At 38.7% G+C, this 26,812-nt stretch overlaps 1 protein-coding gene across 4 annotated transcripts in view; it reads left to right on the top strand.

The window, feature by feature from the left end:
- The window catches only part of Stk32a (serine/threonine kinase 32A), a 116,982-nt gene that overhangs the window by 77,356 nt on the left and 12,814 nt on the right, over positions 1-26,812 (top strand). For all 4 annotated transcript variants that reach the window (XM_010627073.3, XM_019207864.2, XM_010627071.3 and 1 more), the window contains 3 exons: positions 3,821-3,858; positions 10,400-10,489; positions 25,916-26,013. In XM_010627073.3, the coding sequence (XP_010625375.1) occupies positions 3,821-3,858; positions 10,400-10,489; positions 25,916-26,013 (226 nt within the window). The remainder of the gene's footprint in view (positions 1-3,820; positions 3,859-10,399; positions 10,490-25,915; positions 26,014-26,812) is intronic.

Here is a 26,812-nt window from a genome sequence, read left to right as displayed (position 1 = left end):
AATTCACATAGGGTGATTAAAAAAAAAAAGCAAGAGAGAAGGAGCTCATAACTAGCTGCTCGCAAATGATACAAGGTGTGTTCAAAACATATGGTAAATGTTTAAAATTTAAAAATTTTATTACAGGAAAGACCCATCGCTGTTAACCCCCCTCAAAGTACTCACCCTCCCTTCCCTCATAAAACCGTTATGGTGAGTCCTCCTCCACCCTCTTCACCATATCTGGCACCATGTGACTTCTGACTTCCCCAGTGTCGAAACAACCATGAAAGGCAAATGTTTTTAGCAGATTAGGAGGATGTCGAGGCAGCCATGACAGCACAACTAAAGACACTAGCAGAAGAGGACTCTAGAACCCCTTCAGAAGCGACAAGAATAATGGAACACGTGTGAGGGGTGTGCTTCGGGGAGGATTCACGGCAGTATGTCTTTTAGTGCAGTAATCTTTGTAAAATGTAAACATGCATCATATATTTCAATCACACCTGCTACATAGCCTATAAAAGACTTTCGTATATGATTTAACAAAGTAATCTCTCAGTGAATGGGTAAGCATTTCACTTTTTCGACTCCTCTTCATAGATAAGCTGTTAAGAGCTTTATATTTTTAAATCAGATTGGCATTTTGGATTTGGAAGAATGCCTGATTTTTTAACATGGCTGCACAACATAATGCCTTAGAGCAGTGTTTAGTGTTGGACAGATGCCTGGTTCTGTCCACAGAGAGTGGGGCTAAGCCAGAGAAACCTCATTGTTCAAACCTTCCCAGGTAATTCTGAAATGCACTGATGCTTTCTGACCACTAAATTAAACCTAGCAGCCTTAAATGAAAACTAAATCATTTTGGAATAAGTTATTTCATATTTAGATTTACTTGGAAAACCTGAATTGATACTAGAGAAAGGAAATGGAGCTGAAATTCCAAACTAGAAAGTCTTAACTCATTCTAGCATTACTTTCAATATAGCTTACTGGATTTTTTTCATTTCCTCCTTCTCATATATGAAAAAACAATTTTACCATACATCAGTTTTCCCCGTAGTGACTGTAATCTTCTCTGTAATTACTTCATTATGTTCCGGAGAAACTGTGTAATTGTAAATCTAAGCTTATGTCATTTCTTGCATGTTTCAAAATTCACTTACTATTTTACATTTTTATTGGATTTTCCTCATATTTTTTCTTTGAATTTGTAACACACGTGCCCCCTTACCACTTCATGTCTTTAAGGAATGTTTCCTTATGAAGCTTTCTCATCTTGTCCAACCCCAAGGGACGTACCTCATTCATCTTTATATTTTCAAGTACAGTGACTTACCAAGGTAAATAAACATTCGATGAATAAGTGAAAAACAGTTTTGAAGTAAGAAGTAGCACAATAAACTGTTACCTCTCTGAACTCTGTATTACTAAGTTTCACCAAAGTTTCTGGGAAGTTTAGTAGGTATAATGCTGTTTAACTTGAAAAAGTAAGAAAAATAATGTTCAGGGACTTAAGGTAAACTCACAACATCGAAATGACCTCAGTTCATCTCTCTCAGCACGTCCTTGTAAATTTAAGCCAAGAGACCTTGTTATCGATTGTGCCACACTCGACTCTTTCCTTTGATTCTCAGTGGATGCAGAACTAAAAGAGGTGGAAAGGGCCTAATGCCTGGTTAATCTCTAGATTGAAGCTACAGAGAGGTTTGATTGTAGCATTCTGGCCTACACTGTTAAGATCTGCCTTTTTGAGTGCACTAGAATTACTCCGGGTGTCATTTAGTGACCACTGAGTGCTATGAATCTAAGTGATGTACTGTGACATTAGTCAAGGTAGCATTCCCAACAGCAAGGAATTTGAAAACATAAGTGTGATGAGGAAAAATGAACACACCTGTGATATCTGTCATGGTGGATGAGATATACCGTGTAGTGAAAACACATAGCATGGTCACTTGACCTAGCGTTGGAAAGTCACCAACATCTCCCTGCAGGAAGTAGCATCTGAACGATGAGGTCAAGGGTGAATCTGCACGGTCTGATTGCAATAGTGACAGAGGATGACCTAGGCCGGGAAGCAGCACCCACGGAAGTGAGGAGCGAGGGGAACGCAGGAGCATTCGGAGGACCCACGCACATCTGTGCTGCAGCACAGAGCACAGGATGATAGGGCTTTTCTGCCTCGTCAGTGAATTTGGACTTGACAATTCTTGAAGTGATGGATTTGTGTAAGGGTTTGGGGTGGAACCTACAATATTATGATTACCACAGAAACTTGCAATTAAAAGTCCCCCTATTCTATCTTTTTAGCCAATTGTATCAGGCACCAGAGAGAGATTTGCCACAGATACAGATGAGTAGTCTGTGCATCCAGAAATAACGTTGATGACCTAACAAACTTAATGAAAAGATTTTCAAAAGCTACACAGCAATCCATGCCACCTGGATGTTGGATGCAGCATGCACTTAGTTCTGTAGCCAAGCAGTTGTAAGCTAGTGTTACCAGAAAAAGAGGATACTTACGGCCTTCTGTGCTTCGGGTTAAGGTTACTTTTTATTCTGGCAGTGTAAAAGCCACTTGACCAGACTGAAAATGTGTTCCCAAAACCAAGTTTTTAGAATTTCTTCCCTAAGGGCTTCTATGAGTCTAGGCTGAAGGGCTTTAATGGTGCATTAGGGAAAGGAAGTGAAACTCTGGGAGTGGAGAGGTGAGGACTGAGAACATCACAGGGCTGTTCTCTGGTGAGGAGCGTTGCTTACAGTGTTATTCATTTCGTGAGAACTTTGAAAACTGTTGGCCGTCACTCTTGGTATTTACTAGCACACCACTCCATTCATTGCAAGACTGTGGTTTGGCTGTCCTCTGTGGACTGTTCATTTGTTTATGTACTGGAGATTGAACCAGAGGCCATGGCACTGACTCCTATATGTGTACCTTGTTTCGTTTTTTAAATTTTCACACAGGGTCTCACTATGTTACCCAGACAGTACTCTCAACTTCTGATCCTTTGGCCTCAGCCCCCAAAGTGCTGGGAATATAGAAATTTTTACTTTTATTATTTTTTCATTTTTTTTTAGAAAATGCTGTTATTTAGGATGTATAATAAGATGTTTTGATAGATATGTACATGATGAACTGAATACTGCTGTCAAAAAAACATAACATATCCATCTAGACACGTGGTTGCCTTGTTTTTCCTTTGTGGTGACAGCGCCTGAAATCTATCCTCTTAGCAGATTTCCAGGATATGATATTATTAACTCTGGCCATTGTGCCATACACCAAAACATGGTATATTAGTCCCTTTTACTGCAGGAATAATTATGAAGCAACTAGAGGCATTAAGCTATCATCTTAAAAGAATACCAAATTTCTGCAAATTTTAAACATAACCACAGTATAGACCATATTTTCCCACTTTATAGAGTCTTGAAAATTTATAGGATCTATGTAACTTTGGGATTACACAGGAAAACACTAATTAATGCTACTTTATGGCAATTTAGATGGACCCATATTTACATGCTTAAATATAATATGTTATAGCAAATAAGAGTCTGAGTCTTTGAACAGAGACTCAGGTTTAGAGCCCACATCTTCCTTTGCTAGTTCTGTGACCCTGGGTAAACTCTCGGTTTTCTGACCCACAACTTGAGGATTTGAATGGTAGCTGTCTCAGAGACTCCCTTCGAGAACTAAGACTGTGAGAGAAGCCGGGGTAGGTTGTGCAGACTCTCGGAAGCACTCTTGAGAATTGTAGCCTTTATTCTTTAGCTGTGTTTGCTTGTTTTATTCTGGATTACTTAGTCTCTCTCTCTTTTTCTTTAATTCCCCCAGGGATATGAAGCCTGACAATATTTTACTGGATGAACATGGTAAGTTAATGCTTTGTTTGCCTTTAACTACATGACATGAATGTAGAACGAACTATCTCCATCAAAGGAGTATTAGACACGAAAAAGGTTGATTAGTTATATGTATAAACTCCATCTTTATGGGTAAGAGGCACTATACCGGGGAACTTTGCTGCTTATAGCAGTTTTGTAGTACAAAAATACACTCTTAAATAACATTGAATTTGCACAGTGAGGAAGTCATCCTTTACCTAATTTTCTTCTACTAGCAGTTCTCTTTAAGAAAAGCAAATGGTTCTGGCAATAGTTTGCCCTAATATCTCATATTATATAACCACCTCTTTTTTTTCCCCCATAAAGGCAGAGCAGACTTCAATATTAGAGCATTGGGTGGGTAATAGTATCCACCAAATTAGTAATATTATTTTGTTTTTGCATCTACTTTTATGCTTTTCTTCTTATGAAGGCAAATTGCTTATATGTTTACAGAAGAGATACCAAATTTTCTGTTAAAAATTTTAGTTGAAATCATTGAGCTTAAAGAAAGATATAAAGTAGATAAAAGTAGTCTATGTGGTACCTAGATATAAAATTGATACACAGATAATATCAGTAATCATAAATGTGATAAGCGAATGCCTTTGGTTTAAGAAACACTGATTAGATATGGTGTGGAAAGGGATTTTTCACAAATGATTAATTACAAATAGCCCCTCCTAATATTTACTTTCACATGGATTTGGGTAAGTGAGTACATGAGGGAAGTCCTACAGAGGCTACAGTTTGAATGTTATAAATGTTACAGTGACACCAAGATCCATGTCCTGTGTTCAGAAAGCTGCTACATGGTAATTCTAAATCTGCAAAACTCTTCACATTCAGTTTTTACAGTGAGGATCTGCAAGTGGGACTGAAACTCCAGGGCCCGCGCATGGCTCATTCTTTATTTTCCTAGCTGAGTTTTAAACCTGGTCTGTCAGACCCGGCCTGTGCTGAAGGCTAAGAAACACTTTTGTGTGTGACCTCTAATCTCAAAGCTCAGGGTCATTATTTATTTAAGTAACTGTCTAAAAAGATTTTTTTTTCCACTTTCTTCCAATGTCTTATTTCTCTCTTACCTTTACTGCTTCTGACATTTGTGAACAGATTTCTGCATCTCAGGAATGTGAGCAATGGTGAGATTTAGCATGAAGGTGACTTCCACGAAAATGAAAATACCAGCTATTCTTGCCTTAGGTAGTAGTCAGGATCCTCTCCTGCTCTGGTTTAAATAAATTCTATGAAGCTTTAAAATTGTAGAGAAGTGGCCTACAGAAGCCAGCTGAGAAGAAAAGTGCTTATTTTGCAATCAGGAAGAAAAGTTCTCTGTGTGCCTCGGACAGAACTTTCTGACAACACACAGCTGGTCAAGAAGAAGTAGGTGGGTGTTTAGCCCTTGCCTGCCCCCTCGTCCAGGTGCCTCTGGGCCTGAAACCTGTTCCTTCATCATGTGCATGCCTCTGAGTAGTGGCATATAGATCATATCAGGAAAGCCTTTTCAATGTTTACCTTCTGTTCCAATAACAGTGTTTTAAACGTAGGCCTCAGACCTATGTCTCATCTTTTCGGTACCATGAGGTCATCCTATTCTCCTTCACCCAAATTCTTCCTCCTCATTATTTCTTGCCAACTTGCTAATCATAGATGAGGAAAAGGGTGAAAATTTCAGTTGATCTTCAGATTTAACCACATTTAGACACCACCCTGAAAGTGAAAAACTGATTTGTAGTAGTGTATCTACCGGCATAGATTCTAGAGCCATTTTGCTTTAATTCAAAACTCGATTCACCCACTCACCAGCTCTGAGAGTTTCAGCAAGTTCCTAAACATCCCTTGTGTCTTGATTTCTTCAGGGGCCAAACAGGTACCTCCTTCTCAGGGTCACTGGAAAGAATGACTGATATAATAGTTATAAATTGCTTGGTGCAGTGTCTGCCACAAAGAAATCAGTCACTATGGTTCCCAAGAGGTAGTAGTCGCTTTCTGCCTGGGAGAAGGAAGCTTGGACTACTTATTTCATGTGTCTTTGTCTAAGCTGGCACGTATTTGATGTGCATCTAATCTATGTCAGGAAGTCTGTGAAAGCTGAATGCTTATTTACATTTCTCAAATAATTATTTCATTTCCAGAAGTGATATGCCAAAGATTATGCTTGTCTACTTGTTAAATTTTATATTGTAGCAATTTCACTTAACTCTTGATCCTTTGGTACACTTCAGTGGCCTATTCTGCTTTTCTTCATGCGTAGAGAGGGCTAAAGTCACTGTTGATGTTTATTCTTGCTGGGGCTGGGGCTCGGTTGTTCAGGAAGTGTGAGCGATCATCCCAGCCTGTCTCGGCGGCAGTTCTAGTCTACATCTGTTATCTGGTGTATTATTTACAATGACCCCTTTCACTCTCAAGCTCTTGGCTTGAACAATGAATTCAAAGGAGGCTTTCTGTTTTATATTCCCTTCCTGAACTCAATTGGACAATAATTTCTGTGTATGATAGAAAAAAAAATGCCTTGGGAGGATTGTTGATGAATAGGACAGAAACAAGCAAACAAAACTGTTGAGAGCCATTCTCTAAGTATTGTCCTAGGGATTCCATTCTGGAAAAAAAGTCTTTTTTTTTTAGATTACTTTTATTTATTTTGATTTTTAAAAACTAGGACTTCTGACAGGGACCATAATTAATTTTGGTTAAGTGAAAAATTTCCCGACCCATCTCCTAGCTTATCATGTAGTTGTTTGTGTGCAAATCACTGACCCACAAATCTGCTGTTGCCTTTTGGAGCATCTGCGGATGTGATCTTCTGTGTGGAGCTCATATCTGAAGTCCTCACTTGCCTTTTCAGTGACATTGCCCCCTGCTGGGCCATCGCCCAGGCCCTTTACTTGGTGATATTCCTGTATTTTGGTGTGCTACCCTGGCCCATCTTTCTGAATAAGCATTGTGTTGGAACATGCAAATCAGCAATCCAGCACCACTTACTAAGAAGTGCAAACTTGTTTTTATTGAGTTGTATTATTCACAATCACCAGGAAATATGGACATTTAACAGAGATGATTGTTATATGGAAAATCTTTCCATAACGTGAACGAACATTCCACATACATCAGAAATTGTCATAGAAAAATGTTTTTAATTCAGAGCATACCTGATATTGGTTTCCCAAGTGTCTCATTTACTCATTCAGAGCCAGGATGGCATAAGATGTTGGATGACTCATAGCCAACTGTCTTGATAACATATCTTCATATTCTACCAGTTTAAGTACTCCATCCAATTCTATCAATTCTGTAGTGTCTAAAATTCTTGGGTTTTTCTTAAATTATTCATGAAATAAACATGAACAATATCTAGATGAACAATAATGTCTGCCTGACATATCATGACAATTATGGAATCATGTATAATTTAGGTGTCTTAATATCATTTCTTGTCATAAGAAGAGGCAAAAAAAAAACACTTGTCTAGAGGGTAGGGAAGAACTGAGCTTGTCACCTTAACAGCTTCTCCCTTGCAGAGACCCAAAATGTACCTAAAATTCAAGTAGATGGTGTTTTTAAAAGGTGGGTATATATTATGCAGAATATTTCCCCTTTCTCACAGATAATCAGATTAGTCCCAAGCAGTGCCTAAATATATGCTTTGTGTGTGTGTGTGTGTGTGTGTGTGTGCGCGCGTGTGTGGGGCACATACTCTAAATAATTGAAAAGAGGGGAGAGTTCACCTTTTGGTGAGGATAGCTGATTTGTTACTGTACCCCAGAGCATTATGTTGATGAGAAAGGTCCTCAGATGGCACATACTCTAAATAATTGAAAAGAGGGGAGAGTTCACCTTTTGGTGAGGATAGCTGATTTGTTACTGTACCCCAGAGCATTATGTTGATGAGAAAGGTCCTCAGACCTAGCACTGGCACAGTGAGGAAAAATATAGAGAATGAGAACTGTGATGGCTGAATTTGATGATTCGGTGAGATGAGTGCAGATTTTTAATGTTATCCTCAGTCTCAAACCACAGAGCTTCTCTTCCCCCAAGGCATTAGATCAGGAAGTTCTCAGTGTTCGTGATTTTGCTCCAGTGCCTCTCCCTGCTGGGGAAATTTGCTGGAGACATTTCTGATTGGAAGACTGCAGTGACGGGTAGGAGGCGCTGTTGGATCCCAGTGGGTAAAGCCCCGGATGCTTCTACACATCCCATCATGCCTCAGGCACCCCTCAGTAGTACCAAGGTTCAGAAGCTCTGTTCTGAGGGGCTTTATGGAAATAGCCATTCCCATTCGCCCTAAGGAATTTCTGTCTCCTTCAGTCAGCAGGAGACTAACCCCCTCCTCTGTGATGCAGCGCTCAAACTCACTTTCACAGCACAAAAAGGAAGCCAGCAGTTGTCACTAGGGTGAGCAAAGCATGGCAGCGTCGGGAGGAAGCTTCAAATTATTGGCTTCTTTGGTCCTGTAACACAACCACCAAGGGGTCCTATACCAAATTTTAGATCTTAATTCCAACTCTGCTACTTCTGAGCCCTGTCAACCACAAACACCTCTTATATAAACTAGGGACCACTGTCTTGGTTAAAAGAGAAGCTTTGTGTGACAGCATTTTGAAAACTGAGTTTATCATACAAATGTAAAGAATAGTTGAAAGATAAATATTCAGTATTCATTCAACCAAATTCAACAGAAACGAATACTTAACTGGGGTCTGAACCTGGTATGAACCCAAGCCTTCTTTCAAAGCGGTGATCTCAAACTTCTCTGCGCATCAGAATCACCTGGAGGGCTTGTTTAAACACTGAGACCCCAACCCAGAGCTCTGATTCAGTAAATCTGGAGGAGATTCAAGAATATGCATGTCTGGCAAGGTCTCAGGTGGCACTAATGCTCCTGGTCTGGAGAATGTGCTTTAGAAACCAGGTAATTTGAAGACATCTGTCACCTTCAACTTTTACATGGCAATAGATATCTTAGGACTGAGGTTAGAAAAATCTATTCAGGCTAGCAAGATATTTATAATGATAAATATCAACGATTGAAATCCCCTGTCAAGTCCCTTATTGTCATTATTTTGTTTACTCCTCCCAGTAACCTTAAATTATGAAAAGACTGTTGTCATCAGTGATCATAGGTGACTGAAGGTATCATAGCTAGTTAGTGGTAGACTTGGGCTCAAATCTATGTCCAGTAGTCTGTCTCCAGAGGACAGCTCATAACCCCAATGTTTCCAGGTCCAGCTAATTGGTTCAAATCTCCTGAATCACTGGTCCAATGCTTGGAGCATGAACTACAGAAAGAGAGGAGGAAAAACCTTGAGACAACCCTCAGTATGATAGGGAAAGTTATTAAAAATCATCTGTTGGTGCCCTTCAGGTGAGAATACCTCAACTTTTAGTTAGATGAGTGCCACTTTTACTTTGTGAAAATATCACATAAACAACAAGAGTTTCTGCACAAATAGAACTCTGGAAGTGAAGGCAGTGAGATTTATCGTGAGGAATGGGCTGTCTGCTATCAGGAAGCCTACGGTGATATTTGGTATAGGGAGAGTGGATGGTGGCCGTGAAGGAAGAACCAGATTGCTTCCCTTCCGATTGCAGCCATTTCTGTAAAACACAGACACATGCAAAGGAAACACCAACTTCAAGATCCTCTGAAAGAAGGTGACTATTGTGTCAAGCCTGCTGCCTGGGCTTCTGGTGCTGGTCTTTTCTCTCTTCCAGCCATAAATGCAAGGACCTGGGGTGCTTTGCTGTGTCCCCTGCTGCACTGCCATGAGTGTTCACTCCCAGAGAGACCTTAGTGATCATCCCTTCTACCCAGTCTCTTTCTTGTAAAGGAGAATTTAGGTTTAGCCCAGGAAAATGACTGCAAGATTACTCTGCACCAGGGGCAGAGTTCAGGGCAGAGCCTGGATCTCTTTGCCCCTAGACCAGTGCTCTTTGGCCCCTTTAAAAACAAAAGCTGACCTTCCCCCTCTGCTTTTCCTGGATGTCCATTATTTTGTTGGTGATTGATGAAGACAACCTGAACTGTCCAACCCTAAAACTAATAGCATTTTATAAAACCAGGGGAAAAGGGCAATTTCTTGATCGTGTGGCTGCTTACAGTATTTTTCCTTTTTTTTTTTTTTTTTAAGTTTGAGGAGGTGCTTGGAATTGTGCAGCTCTTAGCTATTCTCTCCTGATATTCACAGGTTCAACAACTTAAAATGTTGCCAACAGACAGAATTGCCTAAGTAGAATCATCAGAGCATTAACTCAACTACTGAACTTAAAACGTCCAGAGGCTGAACTACAAGTTTACAGTCAGAGAGGTATCACTGAGTATCATGTTCTGGCTGCTGGAGGGCTGCTGATTGAAGGTCACATTGGCCTTGAGGATGGAAGAAGTGAGCTTTTATTGTCTGTAGCCCATTGCAACTAGCATACAAGGATTTACAGACTAAGTTTCCAGATGCTTCCAGCCTACAATTAAACACTATTGTATGACTGAGTTAAATGGGACTTAACATTCTACGTGGGCCTTCTTTCTCCCCAGGGCATGTACACATCACAGATTTCAACATCGCAGCCATGCTGCCCAAGGAGATGAGGATCACCACCGTGGCGGGCACCAAGCCTTACATGGGTATGGATTTCCTCAGGGGCCACTGTAAACTAAGAGCAAATCTTTTGTGTTTCATTCCCATGGATGCCATTTGCTGCAGATTAAATCTGTAGGTACTTGGAGGTGGAGAAAACAAATTCCCCTCTGACTCCTGGATCTTCTGATTGAATGGGTGTGAGGTGAGCCTCAGGATTTTCCAACAACAAGGACACAGGATGATCTTAATTCAGGAGGGCATTTGAAACATTTTGAAAATATTATTTCATGAGCTAATTAAGATAGTCTCTACTATTAATCCAATAAAAGTATTAATCCAGTAAATGTCTACTAATTATCTGAGCACTTAGCAAGGTTTGAGATGCTGGTGACCCAGTAGTGAGCAACATGTAAAAGGTCTTCACCTCACAGAGCTTGCATGTTAATGGGAAGAAATAACAAATAGAATCAAATTAAAAATGAAGAAACATACAGAGAATAGTAATAAATGGCCAAAGAATTATTTTATCCATAATTGACATAACTGCATTACATTCATAGGGCTGTACATTTTACAAAGTACTTTCCCAGGTATAATTTTAGCTTCAATTTTATGCCACAACAGTTGTATTTGTTTTTCTTTTGAAAGATGAGGAAATTTTGCCTCAAAAAGGTTAAATTACTGCATAATCTTGCCTGCAGTGAGACAAGGTACTAGGCTGTCACTTAATGATTTAGAACTTACCAAGGTGTGATTGACAGTGAAGGGTTAGGTGCAAAATTGCCAGCAAGGCCTCAAGGCCTCATGCTTAATTGTAGCAACAAATCAACTACAAATTCTTTTTTTTAGCTATCATTTTATTTATTTTTAAATTAATTTTATTGGTATATTTAAGGTATACAGAATAATGACAATTATTGTTGGAAATTTGTACCTTTACATAATCATTCTTGGCTCTTATTGTTTCCTCATCCCTCTGCCCTCCCTTAAGCCCTTCCCTTACTCCCTTTGTTTCCATTTTTTTTTCACTTTCTTATGTTAATCCATGCAAATTCTAACTTATTTATCAGAGGGTATATTCTCTATAAAGAGATAATGTGTCCTACTTCCTGTACACCCCCAAAATATACAGAAAGGATTGTCACCTTTTAGGGGACGTACAGTGCTCAGAAAGGGAGTTCCTCCTCTTTGCTCCCCATTGCAAGAGTCAGGTGAGTCAAATCTCAGGTAATTATCTATACATTATGAGGTGTCTGCAAAGAGAGGGGCCTTGTACTGCATGCTTAGTTAGGTGATGAATTAGTTGTCAGATTTGCTGACTGGTCCCTGAGCTAGCAGACTCTAGAGGGCCATGAGGAGTTAAGTTTGGGGCACGTCTCAGTGAGAATCACAGGAGCAGGAGACAGAAGTATGCACTGAGCCTGAGCGTCGGGTGCGGATTAGCTCCCGGATGCAGCCTGGCTTCACAAGGGCCCTCCAGTCAGGTTGCTGCCAGGGAGGGAGAAGTGCTGTCAGTCTGGCTTCCTGGGCTACCAGCAGTCTCCGAAGAGCCCAACTATATCACACCCTCTGAGGGTGGATCCCAAGGTACCACTGGTTTAAAAGTTCTTCGTGTCATTCTGCTGACAGCCTCTGTCAACCCTGTGGCTGGGGTATCATGTTTGTGTTAGGATCTGTGCCTCTGCTATTTCTCTTCTGTGCCCTGAAATAAACAGAGCCTTCTTAAAAAAAAAAACAAAAAAACAAAAAACTAGAGAAAGATCCATGTGAGAACCAGGTGAGTCCTCTGTTTCTACGAGGATCTAGTCTGTGGGAAGAGGGGAGAGGGTTGACATAATTAAGGGATTAGTTTCAGAGTTCATAGGACTGAATTTGAAAGCATCTAGAGTAAGAGCTGTGATAAGGAGAAGGAATTAAAATGTTTTAGGCCATAGGCAGAGCTGTCATTTGGGGATTTCCCATCCCCTAGTGATATGGCACAGTGGCTGGTAGATGATAGAATAAAAGAACTATACATGCTTCTATCCTAATTAGTAAGATATTAAAGCAGGTGTTGTTGCTGTATAATCTGGTGGGACTAAGTTGGAGGTAGAATGAATTGTGTCAGCTAGGTGTGATCAGAGTAATTCATAGGCAAAATATCAAAATTTGAAAATCAAGAGCAAAAGCAATGGCATTCTTTTAATATTTAATTATCTCCCATCCTGATATAATTGGAGTGATAACCCCTTGTTACAGGGCCACCTTACTTCCCAACAAAAAGACATCTATGGGGGAAAAACAGCCTTATTTTATGTGATATTTGAACAATCGCAAATTTCTTAGTATTCAGTTATCAATGAGGGGATAAATCTCTTTTGTTATTTCTAAAATAAGGGACACATATGCTTCAGCCTGTTTTCTGCCTAAAGCCCATGTCACTCAGGTGATGAAAGGGAATATCCAAGCCTGCTGGTCTGATGAGTTTAGTCCCAGGTTTCCTGGGTTTCCATATTAAGGGCTATTTTCTTGGAGCCAAATCAGAATATGTGCCTGTGGGGATTTCTATTGCTGGTTTCCATGGTGAGAGGAGTAGAAGCAGGCCACCTTCCTTTCATCTCAGTGATTTTAAGTACAATATCTGTATTATTCATTTTTTTTCAAAATTGGCATTTCTAGTCTTTTTTATAAGATAGAACTAGGAAATCGGAGTCTGGACAAGAGTCTATGCATTTCCCTCACTTCACCCTTATAATTAACAATTGTTAATGTTGATTGAAATCTTTCTGTAGAACAGTTTAATGTTTTGTGTTTATTTACACATTTATTTTTGTTATAGCAAAAATATGAGGCAGACTATGAGGCAGACTCTACTTATGCTAAAAGGAAGACAATCAGAAACTAATTTGCCAAAGATCATATGGCTAAATAGTAAGTATGAAAAAGCTTAGATTTAAACCAAGCCCGGTTTGACTTCATAAATCAAGTTTCTCCTTGAAAGAAACATGAAGGGAAATTTTCTCTATATATACATATATATTTAAAAATAGTTTTGGCCATAGCACAGCAGAGGAGCCTGGCAGAAGCTTGCAACCCTATTATGGGTCTGCCTTTTCAGCACAGAGCAACAGAGGAGCTCAGAAGCAGCCTGAGACCCTCTGGTAGGCCCACACCTTCAGCCCAGCACAGCAGAGGAGCCCAGCCACATGGGCACCAACAGTGTCTCCATGCCCCCAACCCATATGAACAAGAGGAAGAGGGCTGCTCTGAGGCTCCTAGATAAAAATTGAAGCCCACTAGAAAAGTGAAGAAAATCTCTCTGATAAAGGCACACTACACCACATAGTTGGTAAGTCAGAGGAACCAGCACCTCACATCGAAACCTGATCTAACTTCAGGGGTAAGACAGCTGAAACCTGCTGAAGAACCTTGTAGAGTGCAACCCAGTAGGAGGGCAGAGATCTCCACTTGGGCCTTGCAGAGAGAAATCAGCCTGAAAACTCAGGGGACAGCTGCTGGCTCGCTGAGAGTAATTAACTTAGACCTGCACACTCCTTCCCACACTGTCTGTTGTGTCAACAGAGGCATACCCTGAAGGATGCCCTCTAATTCTATTTGCATTTTTTAATTTTCAAAGTAATATTTTTCTCATCTTTAATCATTTAAAAATTTTTATCTTTTTCTTTTCTCAAATTTTTTCCTTTTTTATCTTTTGCTTATTCTCCCTCTCTCACTCTTGTTCCCATACATCCTGATCTTCATTTATCTCCCTTTTTGTTCCTATTCCTATCCTAATTCAAATTTATGTTCTTTCTTTTTCTTTTATTCTCTTATTCCTTCTCTCAATTGTCATTAGTTTTAAAAGAAAGAGTGATTAGTCTCTAGCCTCCCTATTGCTGTTAGTTTGTTCTGGTCTTGTGTATATTTTGCTCTGTCTTCTCCTCTTCTGTCCAACAGTTTCCTGGAGTTTGTGTGATCTTCCTGTGTCCTCTGACCTCACTTCCAACCTTTCTCTATCTTATCTATCTATCTATTACTCCCTCCCCACTCCTCGTAAGTCCCCAACCTGAAGGGGACTATATAAGTTGCTATATTGAAGAGTTTATTCACTATAAACATATTTTGGGCTGATCCTTGATTTTGATTTAATTCACACAGTTAAAGGTGATAGATTAATAACTACCACAAATTGTCATTTTCAAAGCTGTGCTTGATGCTATTGTGTTGCTGATTGTATCACTTGGGCTAAGGTGTTGTGATTGATCTAATCAGTTGTCCTTTCTGGTATAATGAAAATGAGATTGCCTCAGAGTCATTAGACCACCTATATCTGGAAGATCAAAGTATTAACACAGGAATAAAACCAAGGACAGTACCAACAACAAATAGAAATGAGAAGGCATTTTAAACAAGGCACAAACACAGACTTCCAACTCACCAAAGGTAAACACTGGGGAAAATGAGGAGGAAAAGTCTGATAGCCATCTGGACACCCTGAACTGGTATCACAGGAAGTAACAAAACTGATAAATGATGCTCTAGAAAAACTCAAAATAGAAATAATTTATCAGATAACCACACAGATGGGGAGAAGAATGCAAGATATGATTAAAGACTAGAAGAGAAACAGATAAAAAAATAGATGAGCTCAGGACCATGATGGAAACCATGAATGCCCAACATTGGAAAGAAATGGAATCCATGAAGCAGATTCAAACAGATATGAAGGAGATTAAAAATTCTATAGAAAACAATTGCAGCACAATGAACAAATGTGCAGATAGAATTTCAGATATAGAAGATAGGATTGTGGTCAGTGACCATGAAAAGAGAGCTCTTAAAAACCCTAAGGGATCATGAGAAATCAATGCAACAACTCCTAGATGATACAAAGAAGAAAAATATAAGACTGATAGGAATCCATTAAGTAGCAGAAGAAAGTGCAAATAACATTAAAAAAAAAAAAACTATTCACAGAATTCATTACAGAAAACTTCCCAAACAGAGGGGAAGAATTTGACATACAGATAAGTGAGGCATATAGGACTCCAAATAACCATGATTAAAAAAAAATCTACACCTAGACATATAATAATCAAGTTCCCAGAAACCCAACAGAAGAACAGAATACTACAAGCTATTAGAGAAGAGAAACAAATCACATGCAAAGGAAAGCCCATCAGAATCACAGAAGACTTTTCAGCCAAACCTTCAAGTCAAGGAGAGCCTGGAGTGAGGTATTTCAAGCCCTAAAAGAAAACAACCTCCAACCTAGACTGATGTATCCTACAAAACTATCTTTCAAAACTGATGGGGAAGTAAGATACTTCTATGACAAAGAACACCTGAGAAATGTCATGAACACCAAATTGGCTTTCCAAAACTTCTAAACAATATCCTGGAAAAAGACAATGAAGGGCACAACTCCATAAGGGTCAACAGAGCAAATATACCAGGCAAGGCAAGAAATTAAAGGGAGAGAGGGAAAAAGAAAAAAAAAATAAAAGAACCTAGAACAGAAAGAAAAACATGGCAATGAAAGTCAATACATAACAGTTATAACCATCAATGTTAATGGCCTCAGTTCACCAATCAAAAGAAATAGACTGGCAGAATGGATTAAGAAGCAAAATCCAACAATATGCTGTATACAAGAAACCCACTTAATCCACAAAGAAATTCATAGACTGAGTGTAAAAGGATGGAAAACAGTTCTCCATGTGACAGGAGCCTGGAAAAAAGGAGGGGTAGCTATCTTATTTGCTGATGGTAGATTTCACACCAAAACTAATTAAGAGAGACAAAGAAGGCCTCTACATCCTTGTAAAGGGAACAATCCAACAGGAAGCTATGACTACCATAAATATATATGCACTAAATACTAATGCCCCCAACTATACAAAACAAATATTAATGGATATGAATAACAAAATAAGCACTAATACAATTGTAGTGGGGGACCTCAGTACTCCACTGACACAAATAGACAGATCATCTAGACAAAAAATAAAAATGAAATAACAGAACTGAACCAAGTCTTAGAACAAATGGACTTAGTAGATGTCTGTAGTGTTTCACCCCACAAAATCAGCTGCACATGGGTCATTCTCCAAAATAGACCACATGCTAGCTCATAGAACACGCTTAAGTAAATTCAAAGGAATTGAAGTTATCCCCTGTATATTATCAGACCATAGTGCAATTAAACTGGAAGTTAATACCATAAAAACACTGCAAGAACTTCACAAATGCAAGGAAATTAAATAACACCGTGCTGAACAACCATTGGGTCACAGAAGAAATTAAAGAAGAAATTAGACAGTTTCTACAATTAAATGATAATGCCAACATTATAATTTACAACATAAAGAAATCTATAGGACGCAATGAAAGCAGTTCTACATGGAAATTTATAGCAGCAAAGGCCCATACTAGGAAAACAGATAGCTCAAATAAACAATCTAATGCTTAACCTTAAACTCTTAGAAAAAGAAGAGCAAGACAAACCAAAAGATCACACAAGGAAGGAAATTATAAAGATCAGAGCAGAAATTAATGCAATGGAGACTTAAGAGAATGATACAAAAAGTCAGTGAATTGAAGAGTTGGTTTTTTGAAAGAATAAATAAAATTGATAAACCCTAGCCAACCTTATCAAAAAAGGAAAGAAAGGGCTCAATTCATGCAATTGGGAATGAAAAAGGTGAAGTCACAACAGGTCCAGCAGAAATCCAGAGGATCATCAATACGTACTTTGAAAACCTGTACTCTAATAAAATGAAAAATACAGAAGTGGACAGATTCCTAGATACATATGATCTTCCAAAGTTGAATGAAGAAGATATAAAAAGTCTAAACACCCCAGTTACATTCAGTGAAGTTGAAAATGTAATTAGAATATTACCAACAAAGAAAAGCCAAGGTCCTGATGGATTCACTGCTGAATTTTCTACAAAACATTTAGAGAAGAGAAGAACTATAGCCACTACTCTTTAAACTCTTCAGTGAAATTGAAAGGGAAGCAATACTCCCAAAGTCATTCCTGAAAGCAAGAATTACTTTGATTCCAAAACCAGGGAAAGACCCAACTAAAAAAGAGAACTGCAGGCTAATCTCCCTACTGAACATAGATGCAAAAATCCTCAATAAGATACTGACAAGCAGAATACAGAAGATCATATATCCTAACCAAGTCAGATTTACCCCAGGCATAGAAGGATGGTTCAATGTAATTAAAACAATAAATGTACTACACTATCTTAACAGAGTCAAGGACAAAAACCATATGATCATCTCAATAGATGCAGTAAAAGCATTTGATAAAATTCAACACCCATTCATGATAAAAACGCTACAGAAAATTGGAATAGATGGTCTTTATCTCATCCTGATAAAGACTATGAAAAACCAACAGCCAATATCATACTTTTTGTAGTCCAGGTTGGCCTTGAACTTGCAGCAATCCTCCTGCCTCAGCCTCACAAGTGCTAGGATTACAGGCACAAACCATCATACCCAGCTAACAGCAGCCTCAGCCAATATCATACTTTTTGTAGTCCAGGTTGGCCTTGAACTTGCAGCAATCCTCCTGCCTCAGCCTCACAAGTGCTAGGATTACAGGCACAAACCATCATACCCAGCTAACAGCAGCCTCAGCCAATATCATACTAAATGGTCAAAACCTGAAAACCTTCACTCTAAAAACAGGAACAAGATAAGCATATCCACTATCACCACTTCTGTTCAATATAGTTCTAGAAACATTAACCACAGCAATTAGACAAGAGAAAGAAGTACAAAGAATAAAGATAGGAAAGGAAGAAATTAAACTATCATTATTTGCTGGTGATATGATACTCTACAGAGAAGACCAAAAAAGACTGCTAGACTTAAAGCAAAGATTCAGTAGAGTAGCTGTATACAAGGTCAACACTCAAAAATCAATAGCCTTCTTGTACACAAATAATACATTCACTGAGAGAGAAATTAGGGAAACAATTCCTTTCAAAAATAATATCCTAAAAATGAAATATCTAGGAATCAGTCTAACAAAGGAGAAAAAAGGCCTTTACCCTGAAAACTACAGCACTCCGAAAAAAGAGATAGAAAAGCATATAAGAAAATGAAAAGACAGCCCTTGCTCCTGGGTATAAAGAATGAACATAGTGAAAATGACCATACTTCCAAAACTGCTATAGAGATTCAATGCAATTGAAATCCCAAGAGTATCTTTCACAGAACTTGAGAAAATAATCCAAAAATTCACTTGGAATCAGAAGAGACCTAGACTAGCAAAAGCCATTCTAGGCAACAGAGACACGGCAGCAGGTGTAACAATTCCCAATTTGAAACCGTACTACAAAGCCACTGTGATAAAAACAGCATGGAACTGGCAAAGAAACAGACCTGAGGATCAGTGGAACAGATTAGAAGATGCAGAAACAACACCAGACATACTCAGGTACCTCATCTTTGACAAAGGAGCCAACCATTCTCACTGGAGGATGATGGTCTCTTTAATAAATGGTGTTGGAAGAACTGACTTTCAGCTTGCCAAAGATTAGAACTAGATCCCTATCTTTCACCATGCACTAAACTAAAATTCAAGTGGATTAAAGATCTAAATATCAAAACAGAAACAGTAAACTTACTGGAAAATAAATTAGGTAGCACTCTCAAAGACATTGGCATAGGAAAAGACTTTATAAACAAATCCTCAGCAGCATGAGAACGTGGGGGTACAGACTGGTGTAACCACTGTGGAAGTCAATATGGAGATACTTCAAAGAACTAGGATTAGAAGTCCCTTTTGACCCAGCTATCCTTATGCTGGGTATCTTTACAAAATAATTAAAATAATCATACCACAGTGATATATACACACACGTGTTTATAGCAGCACAGTGTGTAATAGCTAAAACTTGGAAACAACCCAAATGTCCATCAACTAGAGACTGGTTAGAGAAGATGTGGTCTTTCTATAAAATGGAGTACTACTCAGCCATAAAGAATAAGAACTAGAGATATTTGTAGCTAAATGGATGCACATTGAGGCTATACTATTAAGTGAAATAAATATGACACATTTGAGTAAATACCAAATAGTTTCTCTGGTGTGAAAAGCTAAAAGTGTAAGTAAGGTTCAAATGGTATAATTGATAGTGTGAAATAGAAAGAAAATGGCTAAAGGGGAAGTGGGAAGAAGAGGAAGAAGAAATAAGGGCAAAGAAAAAAAATATGAAAAAAGGAAAAAATGGAAACAAAGTCTTTGTAAATAGGGAAGGGTGAAGGGAGTAAAGGCAGGGGTATGGGGAAAAGTAAAAACCAAGATGTATTATGTGAAGGTACGGGTTCCCAATGCTAAATGCAACTGTATTGCTCGCTTTAAATGCATCTATAAACTTAATGGGAAAAAAAGTTATCCGTGGCCCTCGAATTGTTCTAAGCCAATGGTAGTTAGGCCAAAATGTTGGAAATATTTCTTGTTTTATTCTAAATTACATGTCTGACTGATACCTTATCTCCTTATCCAGAATTGCTCTTGTCTTTGATTTTGGGATAGTAGTCTTTCTAATAGGAATTGTGAGTAGAAACCTGCTTTCTCTTTTTAAAAAGTATATTCTCAATAATTTGGTAAAACCTACCTCCCAGCATTCACAGGCACCCATTGTAGAGTGATTATGTGCAATACCATTTTTCAGTTAACCAGAATAAAAATCTAAAAAGAAGGAAAGGAAATTAGGCTGAAACACTGAAGGTTAAAGGAATGTTCCATATCTATGATTATGAGGTACTAGGCATATTATTAAACAGTTAAATGACAGAAAAGAAAAAGATAACCCATCTACCAGAGCTTTACTGCCTTCTTCCCAGCAAGGAAGTTTTGTTTTGTAAATTCCTCAATCTTCTACCTCCATGCTCTAATAACACTTGGTTTTACTTCCCCCTATTCTTAAGTCTGTGTAAGTGTAATCCAGATCAAAGTTTCAACAACTAAACCTTATCTACAGAGAGAAATGTGTATGTGTGTGTGCACAAGTTCACTATTGAAAAGTATAATATACTGATAAACAAAAGGAAAAGTAAATTAATCATTCTACCAAGATTTTTATTGTTTTCTTCCAAGTTTTTTTCCAATATACCTGCACATGTACATATGTATATATAGTTCCAAAAATTTGGATCATACTAAATTTTCTTAACCTAAATTCTCACTTCTAATGTAATCACAGCAGCATTATTCATCAGAGTGTTTATGATGTCTCAAGCACTTTAAGTTTCTAACACTTATTGTATCCTGAAGCTTTTAAAAAAATCCTATAAAATAGGGTTTTTAATATTTTTATTTCATAGATTTAAAAAATCAGGCCTGGAGAGAAAGTAATACAATCATAGCTACACAGCAAGTGATTGGCGGCATGAAATTAAACGCAGGTCTGGGAACATCTAGCTTGGGACATTGCAAAGGAAGATGAAAATGATAAAAGTAAATGACTGATGCTTCCTGCGTTCTTTGGACGTGCTGAGCCCTGTTCTAAGTGTACGAATTACATTATATAAACTAAAAGTAATTTTGTGAGACTGGAACTTTTGTTTCTTGTGCTTTAAAGATGAGCAGCAGAGAAGCGTCCATGGTGGAACGAGGCACATAGTTGCAAGCGCTCAAAGCCAAAGCCCTCACTCATGGCACTGCTCTGCTGCCCCTTGGTTCAAGTTCATAGCCATGCCTGAACTACAGCCCAAGGCCTGTTCTCTGACTCCAGAGCGTGGGGCTTGGCAACTCACCTGCTTTTCTCTCCACACTGGTACAGAGGCCTGTCATTGTTAAAGTCTCATGTCCCGCAGATTAGAGGGTGGCTCCAAAATTTACTGCCCTTATTATTGGACATTAGATTGTTTTTCATTTGGAATTATGTATAATTCTGTAGTAAAAATCCTATTAGCAATATCATTTCTTGCAACCATTATTTCTTTGGGATACATTTTCAAAATAATAATGTGTTCTCAAAATAATAATGTATTCTATTCTTGAAAATCACCGAGAGTAAATTTGTCTCACCACAAAAGAAGTTTATGAGGTAAAGCATGTGATAATTGCCTTTATTTAGCCTTGCTGCAGCATATACCTATCTTAAAACATCATGGGTACACAATAAATATCCATAATTTTTATTTGTCAATTAAAATTAATTTAAGAAGCACCTTTTAGCCAGTGGTATAGTTATTAACGCATTTCCTCCTGAAAGTGCATATTGACTTATACTTGCTCAGGTCGTGCCTGAGGTGTACTCTTCTCTGCGCCATCATGGCTACACCATCGGTACCTTTAATCGGCCTTAAATGATAAGAAAAAATGACACCATATTGTAGTATTAAAATGGAATTTTGTATCTTGCCTGTTCACATTTTTTGCCCATTTTCTATTTGCATATTAATACCTCTGCCTACCCTGATATTTCTTACCGGTTTCATGAAGAAATCCTGCCTTTATGTTTTACGAGTAGTAGTTAAATCCTGGCATATCATATTTATTTTAAGTTATTCACCTAAATATGATTTTCCACTTTTTAGGTTGCTGTTTTTATGGCATAAATGAGTTCATCTGATACCATGAAACTACTACTTCTTTTGAGGGTTGAGAGGACTTTGGGGGTTGACTGTGGTCTGACACATGCTAAGCACATGCTCTACCACTCAGCTGTACCCACAACTTCTCATCTTTTCACTGTGTACTTCCTGTTTTTGATGCTATTGTTAATGAGACCTTACTTCCAGATTTTAGGTGATTTTAGCAAATTTTTTTTTATTTTTTTATTCAATCCAGCTGTATATGGTTTTGGCTGAATAGATACAGTAAGGATCTGAACTTATTGTTGCTATATAATTAAATAATTATTTTGAGACTGTGTCTTAACTAAGACCTTCGTCAGGCTGATTTTAAATATATTCACCATAAACTAAATGAATTTTTGTGCTAACGTCTACATTCCATGGCTTTCAAATGCTCATTGTTGTAGCTTTATAATATAGGTGATACAAGTTTGTCTCTTTATTCTTTTCAGAATTTTTAAATTATTCGTCCTTTTTCCTTGCAGATGAAATTTAGAACCAATTTTATAAAGTCCTATGAATTATTTCTCTTATAGTAAATTTATAGATGTAGTTCTTAGGGTCTTTATGTCCTGATCAAAATCAATATAGGATTTTTTAAAAAATGAAAACCCAATTGATGACAGTTCAGTGCCTAGTGGACTTTATTAAAATATAGTGAAGCTTATGAGGAATTGGGAGGATGCCAATTTAAGCCACACTTGCACAGTCACCAGTCTTTAAAGACTAAAAAGCTGAGTGTTGGCTAATACCAAATGTGGCTAAGGATTTTGAGCAAGAAGAGCTCTGAGACATTGCTGGTTCGGGTGTGAACTGGCCCGGGCACTTTGGTAAATAGTCTGACATTATCTAGTATACATAAAGAAACATCCCTGCAGCCAGCAGGGCCCCTCCCAGGAATACATCGAAAGATACGTAGAGTCATATATGTACAGGAATGTTCAAGAGAGTGTTATTAGCAATACTCCTACCCTGGAAATAACTCAAACAGCTATCAGCAACAGGTCAGGTAGGTAAATTACAGTATATTCACTCACACAGCTTTGAATGTGAACAAACTGTAACTACCCGAAGCAATGCAGATAAATCTCGAACACACTGTACTGTTGAGGAAGTAAAGCAAACTATCAAGAGATAGGATTTAATTTAAGAGGACTTAACAGAACTCAAAGAATAAGCTTTGTTTCCTTTGTTAATGTTTCCCTTATTACAAAGCAGTGAAATGTGAATTAAATAACTGGGCAGCTAGCCAGTCCCTAAGCCAGTTTATCCACAGCCCCTGGGAAATATGTGAAATTAAGACTTTGTTTAGAAATGCATACAGCAAAAGTAAATCTATGTCCGATCTCAAAAAAACTGTTAACATGCAATTCAGAACAGTGAGTTCTAGAGATGTGAACAGGACAGGACAGTGGGGAGGGGGTTCCTTTTGGACCTGTATAATGTTTACATGGGCATTTGCTTATAAGTGTTTGTTAAATTCTTTGAAAGTTTCATTTATCTTTCTGAATTATGTGTAGAAATAATTTAAAAAGCAGCCACACATAAAATGCTTAGTGGAATTTGTGTGTGTGTGTGTGTGTGTGTGTGTGTGTGTGTGTGTGTGTGTGGTTCTGAAGATCAAACCCAAGGCTCACACACTAGGCAGGCCCTCTGCTACAAGGTTATCCCCAACCCCTCATGGCTCTTTATGAAGAAAACTTAGCCCCTCTATACATCTACTTAACCCTTTCAGGAGCAGGGATATTCTTGAAGGGTGAATGAAAGCCCCTCAGTATCTACCTGCAAAACTCCAAGTTTTACCCACTCGTTCAGCTTTTGTGTACCGTCACAATTTTTCTTCCCAATAACCTACCCAATTTCTCAGTGCATAGCACACCATAAATGTTTGGTGAGCAGACAAATGCCTATCCAGATGTGTTCATGCCTGAAAATAGAGCACAGAATAGCAGGAAAAAAAAAAAAGAAAAGAAAAGAAAAGAATACTCAATGAAGTTGGAGAGGGTGGGGGAAAGACAAAGAATATTTCTAAACTCCAAGAATGATCCAAAATGACAGACTACACAGCTTTTCCAGGGTAATGTTTATTTTGTTTGGCATGCTCCTACCACCGTGGGTCAAGTTATCCCTCAGAACACTTCGCAGCTTCCCTGAAGTGAGAGGTCTGTCGTTTGTCCTCTGGGGGGCTGAGATGGCTTGCCATGAGGTACTGAAAAGGGAAAGCAGAAATAAGGTTCACGCCATCCCCGTCTGTGGGAGCTCTCTGTGGTCATGGCCATTACCTGCCCAGCCCCCCTGGGAGTTGTGATTTGCAGAAAGGAAGCAGGGATGAATGACAGGTGAATTTACCAGAGCATGAGGGCCACTTAGTCCTGCTATGTCAAGCTCTTATAGTCAGGTCAGTCCTGGGCATTGGGACGTCAACGTTCTTTCTCTAATTGGATGTTGTCTGCAGAATTTTACTTAGAATTGGAGTGAGCTTCATAGGCAAGCCGGAGAGTGCAGGGGGTACATCACATCCGCTCCCTCCTCCAGAGTTAGCACCTTACTAAAGGCACTTACCTTCAGTCCTGTGTACCTTTTGACTGGGTAAATTCCCTGTTATAATGGATGTTTGCCTAATTCATATTTTTGAGCACTTGGGTAAGTACCAGGATCTATGCTGCAATTTTGACATATATTTTCTCATGTAATTTACAACTCTGTAAAGATTGCCTCATTCTGATTTTGCTAATCATGCTCTGCCAACTGATTTTTTCAAGAGCACAATATATTGTGGAGGCAGAATTTGAACTCAGTCAGCAAAGCTTCAGAGCTAATGTTCACAAGCATGGTTCGATGGGCCGGGGTTTTACCTCAGTGGTGCCGCTGCCTGCTGTGTAAGTGCAAGGACCCGAGTTCATTCCCCAGTACAAAAAAAAAACAAGTAACAATCATGGTTCAAGTAGTTGACTTATTTATTCATTTATTTAAGAACATGCTGCCCATTGAGTCTGAGTGTAGGCTCTGTACTGGACTTTAGGAAGTCATGGTGAGCAAGCAGACAAGATAGTTACCCTTCCTATGTGTTTCATTCTCCTATTCCAACCCTCACATTATTTTTTTTTTCCAGTACTGGGGATCGAACTTAAAACCGTGCACTTGCCAGGCAGGTGCGGTGCACTGAGCTACATCCTCAGCCCCAACCCTCACATTATTAATGCGAATGTAGAGGGTTCCCTGTGAGGCAGAGTGCTTAGAGAGTGTGTAACAGAGGAGTCGTTCCTGGGGCTAAAATTGATTGTGACCCTGCCTTCCACTGAAGCCAATTCAGAGAGCTAGGACTTCCAAGTGTTAATGCCTCAAGATGCAGTAAAACCTTGTATTTCCCAGAGTGCCTATTCCCTTTTTCTCCTGCCCTCACCCCCAGCAGGAAGCTACAGCCATCCCCTTATCATTTCCAGGGGATTCCAAGCTGAAGAGCCAATCCAGTGTATGTTGTACCAAGTTTGGAGCATTGTTTGCAATCATAAACTTAGATCATTTAATGCAAAATCTTGCAAATCAAGATAACAACTTCTCAACCATATTTATTTTAGAGTTAGATACATACTCAATGCCTAGTAGGACCCAGTTTTTAACAGGTGCATGATCTAAGCAAAAGATGTGTTTGTCTGTTACAGCCTGTGCCTGGCTGTGTGTTGGTTGATAAAGGAGGCTACTGAGAGAGCTAAGAAAATTAGAAACTTTTGCCTGCTGGGAGCAATCTAGCAAGGGACAATCAACATTCATGAGTGTTTATACCTTTTATGCTGGTAATTCTCCTTTGGAGGAACATTGGGAAAATAGAGTTGTTAATATCTCAGGGAATAAAAGTGGCCTCACTTTTCTATTTTTTTCAGCACCTGAGATGTTCAGTTCCAAAAAGGAAACAGGCTATTCCTTTGCTGTTGACTGGTGGTCCCTGGGAGTGACAGCATACGAGCTGCTACGAGGCCGGGTACTGGAGAATTGCATGCTGATTTTGACTGTTCTTCTAGAAAGTTATTTTTTAGAATGAAAGGATGTATTGTTTGCTTAAAAACCAAGAAAATTGTATTGAAAGCTGAAAACAGCTATGCCATGTGATGCTGATAATACCCTTTAAGGGCTCTGAACAGATTAATTCATTGTTTTGTATATGGGTCCCACCACGTCAGTTAACATTAAATTACCCAGGTAACATTAAATAAATAATACAGAGATTATGCATTCCCAAAGAGCAGAAATCAATCTACCTCACTCGATATCTTGGGTAAATATATGTGCTTGTTTAAAAAAAGTCATTTTGCAGTCCCAGTACAAAATTTGTGTTCAGGCACACTTCATACAAGAGGTATGAATTATTAACACAACACCACTCATGCCCTATCTTGTCAGGGTCCTTCCTGTCTGTCATTTGGGCTCCTGGATTACAAGTTCAGTGGAAAATTAGAGAATTTTCCTTTTAAAGAAAATATTTCTCAGTCTACAAAACTCTTTTCTAGGAAAAAAGATTTAAAAATCAAATAATTTAAAAATCAAATAAAATATATATTTTACCCTATTTTTACAAACTATTATAGAATTCAGATATTGCCCAAAGGTTGTCTCTGAGCTTGGCCAAAACAACTGAAAGGTCAGGGTGCTAGAGACAGCGGGTTCTGGTGGGGTCTCTGTGACATTCACACAGTGGGCTTCTTATGCTGTCCTCACTAGGATGAGAGAGAGAGAGAGAGAGAGAGAGAGAGAGAGAGAGAGAGAGAGAGAGAGAGAGAGAG

This window comes from Fukomys damarensis, unplaced genomic scaffold (genome assembly GCF_012274545.1).
Source record: "Fukomys damarensis isolate Sample0158 unplaced genomic scaffold, DMR_v1.0_HiC HiC_scaffold_3, whole genome shotgun sequence".
Classification (NCBI taxonomy): domain Eukaryota; kingdom Metazoa; phylum Chordata; class Mammalia; order Rodentia; family Bathyergidae; genus Fukomys; species Fukomys damarensis.
The sequence above is the reverse complement of the archived record's forward strand: the minus strand, read 5'-3'. Positions and strand labels throughout refer to the sequence as shown.